The sequence below is a fragment of the Echeneis naucrates genome, chromosome 24 (genome assembly GCF_900963305.1).
Source record: "Echeneis naucrates chromosome 24, fEcheNa1.1, whole genome shotgun sequence".
NCBI lineage: Eukaryota > Metazoa > Chordata > Actinopteri > Carangiformes > Echeneidae > Echeneis > Echeneis naucrates.
The window spans coordinates 7746836-7760902 of NC_042534.1; the positions used below are offsets into that span (position 1 = coordinate 7746836).

The 14067-nt window shown below is 40.7% G+C and overlaps 1 protein-coding gene across 1 annotated transcript; it reads left to right on the forward strand.

Annotated features, from left to right (window-relative positions):
- The first annotated feature begins 366 nt into the window (after positions 1 to 366).
- Positions 367 to 1311, forward strand: tmem121ab (transmembrane protein 121Ab). Its single transcript, XM_029496925.1, has one exon. The coding sequence runs from the start codon at positions 367 to 369 to the stop codon at positions 1309 to 1311; it is 945 nt and encodes a 314-aa protein (XP_029352785.1).
- The last annotated feature ends 12756 nt before the right edge of the window (positions 1312 to 14067 follow it).

Consider the following 14067-nt stretch of genomic DNA (forward strand, 5'->3'; position numbering starts at 1 on the left):
AGCCCTTAGTGTAGCTGTTGCTCACGGCAGAGTTGGATCAATGGAAGTGCGCTGAGTAACGAGGCGATGCTCCTGTTTTCACATGGTCTGAGAGCAATCAGCAGCCAGCAGCATCGCTCTGCTGACTCCACACACAGCTCTGCTCCTACGCTGCAATAACCATCCTCCTCAATGGACTATTAGTGCAGTGACTTATAGTATCATTTTAATATAAGACACACTGTTGCTGGACTTTGCTCCTGTGCTGTCAGACCACCTTAAATATCTCTTTTTTCTCCAACCATAAAGGCTTGGAGTGGATACACTACTGCTGTTTATTTTTAAGAGGTTGTGGACACAGAGTGAGAGCGAGCAGGTTCCCTCGCCATGGTGTTGCCACCCCCAGACAAACGACATGTGTGCCTGACCACCATAGTCATCATGACCAGCATGGCCTTCATGGACGCCTACCTGGTGGAGCAAAACCAGGGTCCCAGAAAGATCGGTGTGTGTATTATAGTGCTGGTAGGGGACGTATGCTTCCTCATAGTGCTGCGATATGTAGCCGTGTGGGTTGGTGCTGAGGTGCGCACTGCCCGGCGAGGATACGCCATGATCCTCTGGTTTCTGTACATCTTTGTCCTGGAGATCAAACTATATTTTGTCTTCCAGAATTGCAAAGCTGACAAAAAGAGTCTGGAGACAGTGGCGCGGAAGGCTTTGACGTTATTATTATCCGTTTGTGTACCAGGTTTGTACTTGGTTCTAGTGGCTCTGGATAGCATGGAATATGTAAGAACTTTCCGAAAAAAAGAGGACATGAGGAGCCGTCTGTTTTGGGTGGCTCTAGATCTGCTGGACCTGCTTGATATCCAAGCTAACCTATGGGAGCCGCAGCGGACAGGCCTGCCCATCTGGGCTGAAGGCCTGATGTTCTTCTACTGCTACATCCTGCTGCTGATCCTGCCCTGTGTGTCGCTCAGTGAAATCAGTATGCAGGGGGAGCACATGTCTCCCCAGAAGATGATGTTGTATCCGGTCCTGAGCCTGGTCACCATAAACGTGGTCACCATCCTCATACGTGGTGTAAACATGGTGTTGTTCCAGGACAGCCGTGTTTCCACCATCTTTGTTGGCAAGAACGTGGTGGCCATTGCCACCAAAGCGTCCACCTTCCTGGAGTACCGCAGACAGGTTAAGGAGTTCCCCCACCCCCAGAACGCCATGGCATTAGAGTTGCAGCAGAACTCTGTCAGCCATACGCAGCCGCTGCCCAACGCCACCAGTCTGCCACATGAACCTTCACCAGCGCAGGACGCCATCGACACATGACCGCCAGCTCTGAACTGAGCACTATTAGAAACTGACCGTTTTTTTAAGAAATTCTTCAGGAATGAGGATAGATAGAGAAATCAGCTGCATGACAAGATGATATTCTGCTCTTGTCAAGCGCACATGAACAACTGTGAAACCATAAAAGAGATTTTCAGCATCACCTGCCTGTCAGAACATACTGTAAACCTACAACTGAAGAGTGCAGCGAGCAGACTTTAAAGTAAAGTCAAATGTTTTTATCGTGCTATTGTGTTTTTAATTGTTTCAAATGTTTTAAAGTTCAGACTTTATTGAGAGACAATCTCCACAGTGTGAAGCCCAGTTACATTATGTTCTGTAAAATGGACATCTGGTCCCCTTTTGGTGAGTATCTCGTATTTTTTTTTAAAGGCCACTTTTTTTTTTAAAACAGTGCACCAGTGGCATTTCCTTTGAATTCCAGCAGTAAAGGACATACCACTCAACATGAAGCACTGATGGAGAGGAGGAGCAGAGAGTGACATGGGTCAGTCAATCTTTTCTGTGCTAGAGCAAGGCTGGTAGCAGACGAATGCTTTTCCTTGTGTGTCTGGTTCTGCTGAAAGACGCTCGCTGGATGCTGCTGCCTCGGTCAGTGTGACGCTTTACGACCAAATGTCTGATAAAAGCACTGAAGCTCAGCACTACAGCATCCACTGCAGACATTCAAGCACGCGTTTTACTGTGTGTCTGTCTGTGTGTGTGTGTGTGTGTGTGTGTTTGTGTGGGGTCGCCGCAGGTAAGTTATTTCCAACTCAAAAAGATGAGTGGTCAACATGTGTGATGAACTGCAAACGAGAAATGCTATGTAGTGATGTCAGAAAAAAAAAAAAAAAAAAAAAAAAAAAAAAACAAGCTGATGGGGGAAAGAAACTTTTGTTTGTTGTACTGTACATTCCTCTATAACTAGCTCAAGCCTTGAAGTCAAAGAATGCAGAAGACCAGTGAACGTCTCACTGAAGAATTGACAAAAGAAAAAAGATAAATAAAATAACAAATAGAAAATCCTTTTTCTGATATGATTCAGTTAATTATCAATTATCATTATCTTCATCATTATTATTCCTATTATTATGTACATTCTTTACTTGTTGGAGGCCAATGATGTTTTAATAAAAGTATTAATAAAAGAATTATGATGACAGCCATGTTCATTTTTATAATATTGATTATTATCATTATTATTAATCAAACTATAATTAGTAGCTAAATTAACAGCGTTTAGAATGCCTTTAATGCTTAAGTGACAGAAATATAAGAGAAAAGTCATTTCTGTTACATGTTGCATGGAGAAGTCTACACAGCTCAAGAGGCTGAGCAGCCTCTTGGACTCCAACATTAATTTTCGACCCCTTAGGCTACCACATTTGGGAAGAGCAAGCAATAGATTTATCTTTAAAATGCGATAAAAATGTATGAACCTTTTCCTAAATTGTTTCTCTCTTCCTCCCAGTTCTCATTATCACCTCCCCTATTGCTTTTTAGTAATGTTAACACTAATCTCTGCAACAGCCTGATATCAAATACAACTTTTAGACCTGATGAATCGCCTTTATCTTTCCACAAAGAAAATTGTTAACTGAGCTGGAGGTTGTGGTGGGAGGTGGAGAGGTCAATCGCAGGAGGAAAGTCACTTCGCTGTCATGAGGTTAACGGAGGTTAACAACTCAGAAAGACACACACAGACCCCGAGTGGCCACACTGAATGCACAACAGCTGTCAGCATCAGAGTGACAAAGAAACTGGATGACTCCCAAAAGTGGAGACATTTTTCTTTTTTCGCTTTACATAAACATACCATTTTTTGGTAGATATCATTCTGACTTCATCTACAGAGCTGAACAAACATACCTGCCTGCAAAGACCAGAACAAATATCCTGTCATCATTGGAATTGAAGCTAGCATTGCTTAAGATTGTCATCAGTTCCAGGGGTGAGATTTATGTAAATGTACTAATAATAGGGGGACGGATGCATACTGCACTGCCAACTGTCCTTGGCAAAGCAGAGAGAGCAATCGCAACAGTTTAAATATAGCTGCACTATTTGCTACAGCACACCAGTAACAGAGCATTTCCTTACTTGATTACTAACCAGTGTTTTTGTAAAACTTTCACAACCACAAAAAAAGTCCTTTTCATTCCCCATAGCTATTACATTGGTGCTTCAAGCTTATCAAACAGTCACTGGTATAAAAGAGTGACCGGGGTCAGTTTAGCGCCGACGGTGTCTGTAAAAACTGCCAGTCTCTACTTATCAAACCTCCCATTTAGAAACATGCTGATTGTTCTTGCTGGTGGAGTATTAAATATTTCTGAGCTGTAGCTTTACAGCCACATCCAGTTAATTCTAGCTGTCTGTTTTCAGTTCAGCTCCTGTCTTATAGTAACTCTCTGAGGCCTAATAACTGGCATTAAATAAAAAGAAAAAAAATGAATGACTTTTCCTAAATTTTGCAGGGATTTCCTTTTGTTGAATTTGTCACCCTGCTCATTGCTGTAAAAAGCTACATGACTCAGGCTTCCCACATGCGTTATGCTGCTCATATTTAATTTTCCTTTATTTATTTTAGTCATACAAGTCATGACTGGATGCTCAACAGCTCCGAGACTGATAGGTGAGAATGAGGGAGAGAAAGAGAGGGTAGTGGTGGTGGGGGGGGGGGCATTAAGACTAGATCATTCCTGGATTCAGGCAATTCAATACTCTATTTCACAGTTTTGGCTTTGGTGAATAAATAAATCCAAATCAATAACTTCATACTCTATGCAACACATACTACACATATCAGCCACTGCACACAGGTACTGCCTGCAGTATTCACGTCACAGATAAAAAATTAAATACATACACTGAAGAATGTGAATTCTAAAGTGACAAAATGTGCGTTGCCCTGCTCTGGCCCAACATGTGTCAGATGTTCTTTGGTCAGGCGTAATAGAGTGATTGTGCAGATGAGAAATTGAATTTTTGTGACAACTATCAATATTTTATTACACTGCCTTTGTGCCAAGATAGTGAAACTTAAGTCAGATTTAAATGATTACAAAGTAGAAGGGATATTCCCACTAGTGGCTGTTGCCCACAGAGGCACACACTGCCCAGATTTCCCAACAAGTTTTGCAACAAAACTCAACTCAACTTGACTCTACTGCATTATAATTACTCACATGATCACCTCCGAAACACGTCCGATGGGATGCTTGAGTTAAAGTTAATGCTGTGTAGGGTTGTGATAAAGATCTGAAGTTACCAAATAAAGTCAAAATGCAGAAAACTGTTGCTATGACCATTAACATTGCATGTGCTGTCCACTCCAGCTGCTTTCTAAGTTTATGAACGTCATGCAGAAAACCTTTTATGTGCCCTTTTCCTCCTCCCATAATCCACTCAGACAGTTTTCCTGTGCAATGACGAGTTAACTTCTTGCCAGTGCTGCTGCTCTCACTTTTGCTTGAGTTTAAAACATTTTTCATGACTGCCACCTTGTTACAAGAAGCAATTGCTTTAGCTAATAATAGAGACCCTCACTGCACTTTACCTGGACCATCATTATTAGCCTTTAGAAGTGAAAAATTGTCTGTTAGGCTTGAAACCAAGACATTACTGTTGCATAATGCATTAAATAGTGTGCTGTGGGGCACCAGGGTTAACAGCACACTATTTTTACACTGTGGTTAAATTTTGTTTTTATATAAATGCAAACGTAGCCTTCCACTGTTTACTGTCAATAATCCATCCAGCCATTCATCCACAGGAAGATGTACCTCTGCCAAAATGAATAATCTGAAATCTTTTCAACTCACATATTTCACTGTTACATGCAGCTCTATATTTGGAGTGTCCTTGTTAGTGGGGACAGCAGTTAATCTTGGTTTGACATTGCACAACATAAACAAAGATTTTTAACAAGCTGTAATTACACAGTTCAAGCACTGCAAATTTTTTCAAATAGAAATAGGTGGTAACTCTGCTGAAGTGACACCAGATTTATCACTTAACACTAAGAGGCCCAAAGACGCAGCAACGTGAGGCGACAAACTGTCTGGGAATTTGCCACCTAGCAGATGATGCCCCTGTTGGCTTTTTCTGCAACTCTCATCCTATTTCTTATGCTGTCTAAACTGGGTGCTAGACTCAGCAAAATATTTTTTTCAAAGTGTGGGAATTGAGAACTGGCTTCAATATTTAATTAAAAATACTCATGTATAAGTCAGAAACTTTATACGTGTGTGACTAATCAAATCTTTGCTGTGGTCTGGGTGTCAGCTCATTGTTAGGCTTTACAGCAGCATAATGCCACTATTGTTTGAATAAATCTTGTCTGCCCAAGTGGTTGAAGGAGAAAAGTAAATGGCAAACTTGGGAATAGAATAAATTACCTGTGGCTGCCTCTGCACCACATCACCTTTCCGAGACCCACAGAGCGAGGTATTCATCCATAAATCACCAGTCCTGCGCATCAGGAATGTAATTGTGCTCTCTCCATTTATAATAAGTCGGTAAAAGGACTTTCTCTCTCTCTCCTTGTGATTTACTGTGTATCCATAACTTCCTGAAGCCCTTAGTCTCAGCAAAATTAAATCAGAATAAGTTGGAAGAAGGCAGCGTTTTCCAGTGCGGCAGACTTTCTGTTGACCACCTTTGCATTTGCTGACTTGTGAGAGCTTGGCCACTGAGGTGCTTCAGTAGCTGCTTCCTACCTGTTAATAAATGTCTTCATTCTTACACTGGGATCACTTTGCTGACAACGCAACTCTCCTCCTATGCTACCCGCTGCGCAGAGTAATCTATATGGAAATCCTTCTCTGGCTGTGCTTTTGTCATAAAACTGCAAAATATTTATTGTCCACTAAATATAGGCTGTTGGTCAATCACCCAATAATAGTAAAAGTTACTATTAGTGGATCTTGACGACAGAGCCAGCCCCCCTGCAAAATAAATACCATTAAATAGCAAATACATGTTCAATCAGGTGAGATCTATTCATGCCAGTCTATTGTATCATTGATATAAACAATAAGCAGATCCTGTTAATTGTTTGGCCATCGGCGGGCCGATAAATGTCACTAGTTTGACACTGTCCAACTGTAGTTGACCTCCCTGAGCCAGGTTCCACCTATTAAAGGAAATTTTTCCTTGCCACTGTCGCCAAGTGCTTTCTCTTGGAGGGATGTGTTGGGTCTCTTTAACATCTCCATAGAGAGTTTGGTCTGTGTAAAGTGCCTTGATGTAACTTTGCTATGATTTGGTGCTATCTAAATAAATTTGACTGAATTTGATTCGATTTAGTAACCGTCACAAGGAGCATCTCATTCATTACCATTTCATCTTTAATGTGGAGCTAGATTTTCTGCTTAACAGCATTAACCACAACTAATTCAAGCCCGCTGCTTTAAAGTATATGTGGGCCACACTGCAGAGGAACAACAGGCATGAGGGGTTCTCCTGAACGCCACATGAAGTCACCAATTCAAGCTCTTCTGAGGTCTGATAAGGAGCCGCTGATTTGAATGAGGTGTGTTGGAGCAGGGAAACAGCAGCTCTCCAGTTGGTGACCCCTGACATAGACCTGAGCAGGGCCAGTCAGCTCGAACAGAAAACAGCTGGCAGACAGGAAGTGGCCTGCCATTCCAACACAAGCGTTGGTATCATCTATTTATTTCAGGGGCGTAATTTGCACGGGGGGGATAAGGAGGTCATGACCCCCGCAATAAATTAGATCCAGCCAATATAACCACATCATTCTGATTTAATAAAAATATTAAACCCCCCCAATGGTAGACCCGAAGTTGCGCCCTTGATTTATTTCCTTTTTTATTCCTATCGGCTGCACAAACAAGGCGCACTGTGACAAACCTGAAACGCCTTCACAACCTTCCCAGCTCGACCTGCAGCGGGACAAAGCGAGCTCCTGAACACGGATATTTCTGTGGAAACACGACAGGAGCCGGAAAAAGACTGAATGCTGGACTTACATTTGGCAGGTGTCCGGACAGACGACCCCTCCGGCTGAATGCTAAAATGGCTCCATTACTCCTCGATGTGGGACTTTTAAGTGTTTGCGAAGACACCCAACGCAAGGCTTGACGCCAAAAGGGCAAAGTTGGCAGGTTGTACGGTGGCCTCTTGTGGCCATAAAAGTGATTAATCCACAATCAAACCGGTGGTTCAGAATGTTCCTTCATCTAATCTATAATCATAATTGTGTCCATTAATAATTACGCAGAGGAAAAAGAAAAGTAATAAAAAGCCTCACAGACAAATGGCTCAGCAATGGAGACCTTCAGAATTTGAGTATTATCAAATTTTAGGATTTCTTCACTTCAGGAAATGGATAGTTGTAAATGGCCCACACATAATGGTACAGAGTAAACAGTATTAGAGATATCAAGAAATAGAAAAGTACAGAGGATAGAAAAGAATATCTCTTTTATAACAATAATACTCCTTGCATTATTAACCCTGATGTTAAGATATTTCAATAATCAAGACGGCAGATAACCGTCTTAAATGTTTCTAATCGATCAAATTACAAGAACCTGATCTCTCTTTATCATTATTATTATTATTATTATTATTATTATTATTATTATTATTATGAGTTTTCCCTCAAAGTCATAGTAAGAAAATAAGTCTCCATCTTCTTCTTTTGGGAAAGCAGTGCACTTCCATAAGCTTTGTAGAATCTGGTGTTACCAAATATAACACATGAAAAAAAAATGAATAAAGGGGCTGTTTGGGAAGCTCATCATACTGTAGAAAGAACTTAGAAACCTTTCAGATGACTCACTAATTCTAGTGCATGAGGAAACATAAACAGCTATGCCGAACTCTAAGTGCTGAATAGATTCATTACACACACATAAAAACTTGAAATACCAACATTTTAATGCTTTAAGCATTGCCAAGTGTTAACAAACTATAATTTAAAAATAATGGACTTTAATTATGGATAACAATATCATGAGTTATGTCTGTGGTTTCTAATAAAAACCACGCAATGCATCTGAGTTGGCCTCACGGTTTTAATTTAGAATTAGATGTGATTTTGAATGTGAATCTATATTTCAGGCAACAACAAATACAAACTTTGGACCCTTTCCAACACTAATGTGGTCTTGTAATGATGGATGTCTGTGGAATAGCCCAACAAAAGTCCACAGCAGCACTTAGTGATCAGTGATCTATGACAGACTTCACATCTTAAGTCCGACCTTGATTAAAGGCCTCAGTGCATGACTCACCAGAAGTTGATTTTTCAGAATGGCTTATCCAAACTATCAGTCTGCAGTGCACAGTGCTGCTTCTGCAGGGCCGACTACTTAATATTCATACAAACATAGATAAAAAGGTACTGTGTTACCTTCATGAACTGTACAGAATGTGCAGAATGGATTAATCACTGAGCCACAATACATTGGGGAGCAGACTGCGGAGGCTGTCATAAACAGATAAGCATAAATGAAAACTGAACGTGCATCAAAATAGAAATTCCTGCTCTTAGTTATATAAACAGCTGACTTTCCTTTGAGTTTATGAACTCATTTCTATGTCATCTTTAGAGTGTTTTCAATATCAGCTGGGATGTGACCACCAGTTACAACTCCAATAATGTCACTGTCCTCATCACTATTCAGTTTATTTTAATTTGATCTCATTCTAAAGTTTGCAGACGGTTTAAATACCAGGGAAAGTTCATGTGGTGGTAATGGACTACAAATTCGATCCACCACTTAACAACTGGACCAAGCTTAAAGTCATTAAATGTACTCAGCCAGTGGATTTTTACTGTTGGGACTGGGTGGGAAAGGTGAAAGTAAAAAAAAAAAAAAAAGCATGTAGGTCACAATGGCCAGAAAAGCAATAAAATCAAACAATGTGGGAAGACCAGGGTAGAACATATAAATCCCAGAAGGGCCTTTAAAATATTACCACTACTCCGAAGGAGCAGAGTGCTTTTTAAAAACATCATGTGTAAGCACCACTATGAAACGACAAACAAATGACTCACTTCCACCAATATAGAAAACCAAAGCAAAACTTGCCAGAAGTAAGCAATAGTTACTTAAAACAAATAATTATATTAATACACTCACTTGAAATCCAGCCTTCTTCAGCTTTTAACACCATTTGAAAATGAGGTTTTTACTCATCCCCAGTGACTAAAGTCACTTGTCTGAATCACTCCATCTGTTTCAAATGAGATGATTGCACTTTAAAACTTTATATTTTTCAGATTAGTAGTTGTCGTTAGTCATTTTTAGTTAATTTAAAGTTTAAAGTTAATTTTAGTTTATTTAAAAGTTAGTCACTTTCTTGAAAGATGTTTTGGCCTTTTTAACCTTTTAAATGGGTAATTGTACATAGTGGCACAACAACAATAAGCATAATGAACATAATAAGCAGGACAAATTTGTTGCCACACTGGTGGTTGACATTGTGTCCAAAATAAACTAATATGAGTTAGTAAAAGCTCTCCTTAGTTCAACGAACTAATATCCAGGAACATTTGCAATCTGCAATATAATTGCATGGTGCTTAGGTTTTAAGCGGTCTCTGAATAACAACAGTTCAGAATACTCCACAGAATGTGTTTTCAAGTTTTCATTGAGACGGTTTCCTCCATATGAAATAGTTCCTGTGACCACTATTCACAGTGAGTTCTGAATTGTTTGGATTAACTGGGGCATTGTTTCTTGAAAGAGATGTTGCTGTTCAATTCTTTAAATGTGTTTTTTTTTTGTTGTTCTGTGAAGACCACAGCAAAGAATCCATCCACTTTGACCACTTTGAGAGATCCCTAAAAAATACCTAAATTACAAAAAAAAAAAACACACAAAAAAAAACTATTCTAATGGCTTTTTAACACCACCACAACTGAAAAGCTCCATCCTTCGTGATCTGGATGAACTATACTACAGTCCATGTTCTCCAGCCCATGTCAGGATGCTACAGACAAAGCCAGACTGGTAGTTAAGAACGCAGGGGTGACCCACAACAAACACCTTGTGCTCAGGAGCGCATGTTGCCCTTATGAGGGACTGTAGCAAGCAGCAGCAACCCAGTTTGTTCACCATCCATCACTGCTGCACAGCAATTTACCCAAACAGCAGAATAGTGTCAAAAATACCAGCAAGGCACAAACCAGGAAAGAACGTGTCCCCAAACTGTAACTGTGGGGGTGGAGGGTGAAGAGATAAACAACTTGTCAAAGCTGGATTACAGCGGCCTATATGTCCAGGGCAGCATGCGTGGGCCCTCTCTCTCTAAATATGTCACAGCAAATGGCGGAAGGGAGTTAAGCCAGCGTTCAGGGGATCCACGCAGTAGCTGCCCAAACGGGCTTGTTAGGGGGCAGAAAGGGAACTCATCAGTGCACAAGATCACGGCTGACAAAGAAGCTTGTTAACTGCAGCACAGTAGCCAAGAGGTTGGCTCATTAGGGAGAAGTACCAGTAGCCTGCACCAGTCGTGCTAGGCTCACCAGATGGCAAGCTGTCTGCTGGCTGATGAAGGACGTGGACATCCATCATTAGCAAATTGCATGCAGTACGTTCGCTGTGCACAAAATCATGAGGAAAGCAAAGCGTTGATTCCACTCATGCTCAGACTTTGTTTCAGTTTCATATTTGAAACATTATCATGGAGTGCCAGAGCTTTCAGTCACTTCGGTGAAGAAGCTCCATGTTCAGACAAAGTTGCCTGTGACGCTGAGACGGAAATCCTGTTGCAACATTGCCCCCTACTGTTGCCACTGACTGGAGCGCCAGATGGATAGAAGCAAGATGCAATCAAAACATGAATTTTCCAATCACTTGCCCCTCAATGGACTCTTCATATGTTGCCAGCTGTCACTATAAATAATAAATTGTTTGCAATCACCCCGTCTGGATGAGTGCAGCACTCTTGAGCTTGATTATTGCACAAGACAAGTTTCCAGTAAGGGCCAATAAATCATTATTCATCATTCATTCTGGGAATGATACACTCTGTTAAAGCAACATCTAAATTATAAGAAGGACTTGTTCATGTGGATATTCATTTCCAGAGCGCTTCAACCAAATAGAAGAAGATTTTTTGCTATATAATCTCCCAAAATTAAAAGAATTTTTGCACGGTATTATTCTGAGCCTTGATGGAGTTTGAATGAATCCACTGCTGATGTGATCGAACTGTGATGTGAATTTTGGAGTGGAGGAAATCACAGCTGGGCAAATTAAAAAAAAAAAAAAAAAAACAGGGGGTGGCAATGGTGACATCGCCAGAATATATCATAGAGTAATTAAAAGGACACAAATGTTTTCATGTAAAGAGTTTTAATCACTGCCGATTCAGGAGGAGTACAGCCATAAGGAGTACATCAGCTTCATTAACTTAACCCTGGGGGTCAATTCACCAACAAAGATTTATTACATACTACTCATGTCAGAACTATATAAGCTGCACCCCTACATTTGGCGTTAGGTTGAATAAAAACCTTGAGTCAGCAAATCTGAATGTGTCCTTGTCTGTGTCGCTGCCCGTTAAGTAAATGTGACTTTTACAAATTGGAATTAATTACTAAACACAAGATGTAGCCTGAACAGTTCAGGGGGAAGAAAATTGTTGAGTTGCGAAATAAATCAAGAGATTACTAAGAAGGTGGATAAATTTAGTAAAGACTGGTGGGGAAAGCACTCACATCGTTTACTGCTGCATTGACACCAAGACAATAATTTAAAAATACTCCATTACAAGTAAAAGTCCTGGTTCAAAATAAAAATGATTTAAAGGGCTATTACACTGACTTTATATATGAAGGGCTGTTGACTTTACAGCTTGTGGAAACATCTGTATGCTTGTTTTCTGTGGCTTTAACAACACAAGTTGGAGGATTGCATAATGGGAAAGTTGTAATGTGTTTAAGCCTGACTGATACTGGGGACTAAAGGCCAGGGTGTCCTAGCTGTTTTAAGCAACTTTATAGATCTTTTACTGCCCTAATGTTAACTTACAGCATATCCTTGAAGTCAAAGTGGACAAGTCCCATCAGATTCATGCTCTTGTGTGAAAATTTATACTGTTGGAGCTGCTTTTTCAGTCTAGTCTTGTCTAATTTTTCAGTTTCCAAAACCTCATTCAAATGGTCTATGTTAAAAATGAAAGGAAGTAAAATGAGTAACAAGATATTGTTAAAGAATAAGAAAAAAAAAAAAAAAAAAAAAAAAAAGTTCTACACACATCTAAATTTAAGGGCTTCTGCAGAGAACATTGCATAATTTTCCTTCTTTGTGGTTCATATATGTGAACGACTGGGATTACAAACCAAAAATCGATCTAAAACAATACATGCTGCGGAAAAAAATAAGAAAAATCAGAAACAGCACATGCAACAGGTACATGTACAAATGGCTTCATTTAATTTGTATTTCACAAACAATCCAAGAACCTATGAGACAAATGTACAGGAATTATTTTGCCATTTAATTTTTTTCTTCACATTATTGCTTTACAGTAAAATGCATTGGTTGGATATGTCCAGTATAGCAAGACAATACATTCATATAAGTTATACAGATGTCCTCAGTAATGTTTTATAGTAACTAACTTTACATTAACTATATTTTTTAATCATTTATTATTCTTGACAAACAACTCCCACATCACATTGAGCTCACAGTGCATCAGGTCGCATTCAATCCATAAACACATACCATCTCTCGTGTTCAATTGCCATCTCTTACATGTGTTCTAAAGTGTGCGCTTATTTTGTACACAGGATTTCCGTACAGTCTGGACTTACAAAGAGCTACGACAACCATGGCATTTTTGTTTTCCCCCTCTTCCTCTCCCAAAAAAGTGACTTGGTAAGAAAGATGCGAGTCAGACGATCAGTGTGACAGATACACTGCATCAAGATGAGGACAAAAACAGGAGCAGTGTGTGTCCCCCCCCCCCGTCTGCTGTGGTGTTACTGCTCAAACCTGGCAACTGGGACATGACCACACAGAGCAACAACATAAATACACACAGAGGGAAACCTGTACAAACGCTGTACATTCTGAATCAACTAAAGTACAGTGCAAACATGCCTTCTGTCCGTACAGAAGACCCACTGAGAGGGTTGACAAGAGGAAGGGCTGCGGCCGGGGGGTGATTCCAAGGATGTCTCTGGATGACTCCCGTAGGCCCTGTGTGGTCACCTCCATCCAGTAAACAGAGCCATTTGAACCCTGATAGAGTAGCAGCTTTGGGGGGGGGGGGGGGGGGGGGGTTAACGTCCCAAACATTTAGTTCGTTTGAAAAGTGACAAAGTCCCAAAGGGCAGTGGAGGAAGGTCATCCATCCATCCAATCAAATCCCCTCTGCGCCTTCAGCTAGGGTTGATGGTAAGTTAATGCCCTTGTGCAAGAGGGGACAAAGGTTGAGTAAGAGGGAAAACACATGGATGGGAATGGGGTGGGGGGGTCAGGTTGGGTTGGGACTCCCAACAATAGCACTGTTTCAGAAGCATCCATGCTGTTGGCTCAGTTCCTCAGCTGTCAAACACACCTGTGAGCTCACACATCAAGTACTACTAGACAAACCGACATCACATCTCCGCAGTGGGGAGGGGGGAGGCCCCCCCATCTTAAATGACAACCTGGCAGGGGGCCTTCTGTCACATAAATTCTTTACATTGAAATTGCATATACAAGTGCCTGCTGCCAGCAGTGTGACAGAGGAATATTTTAAACACTAAACGCTCCCCAC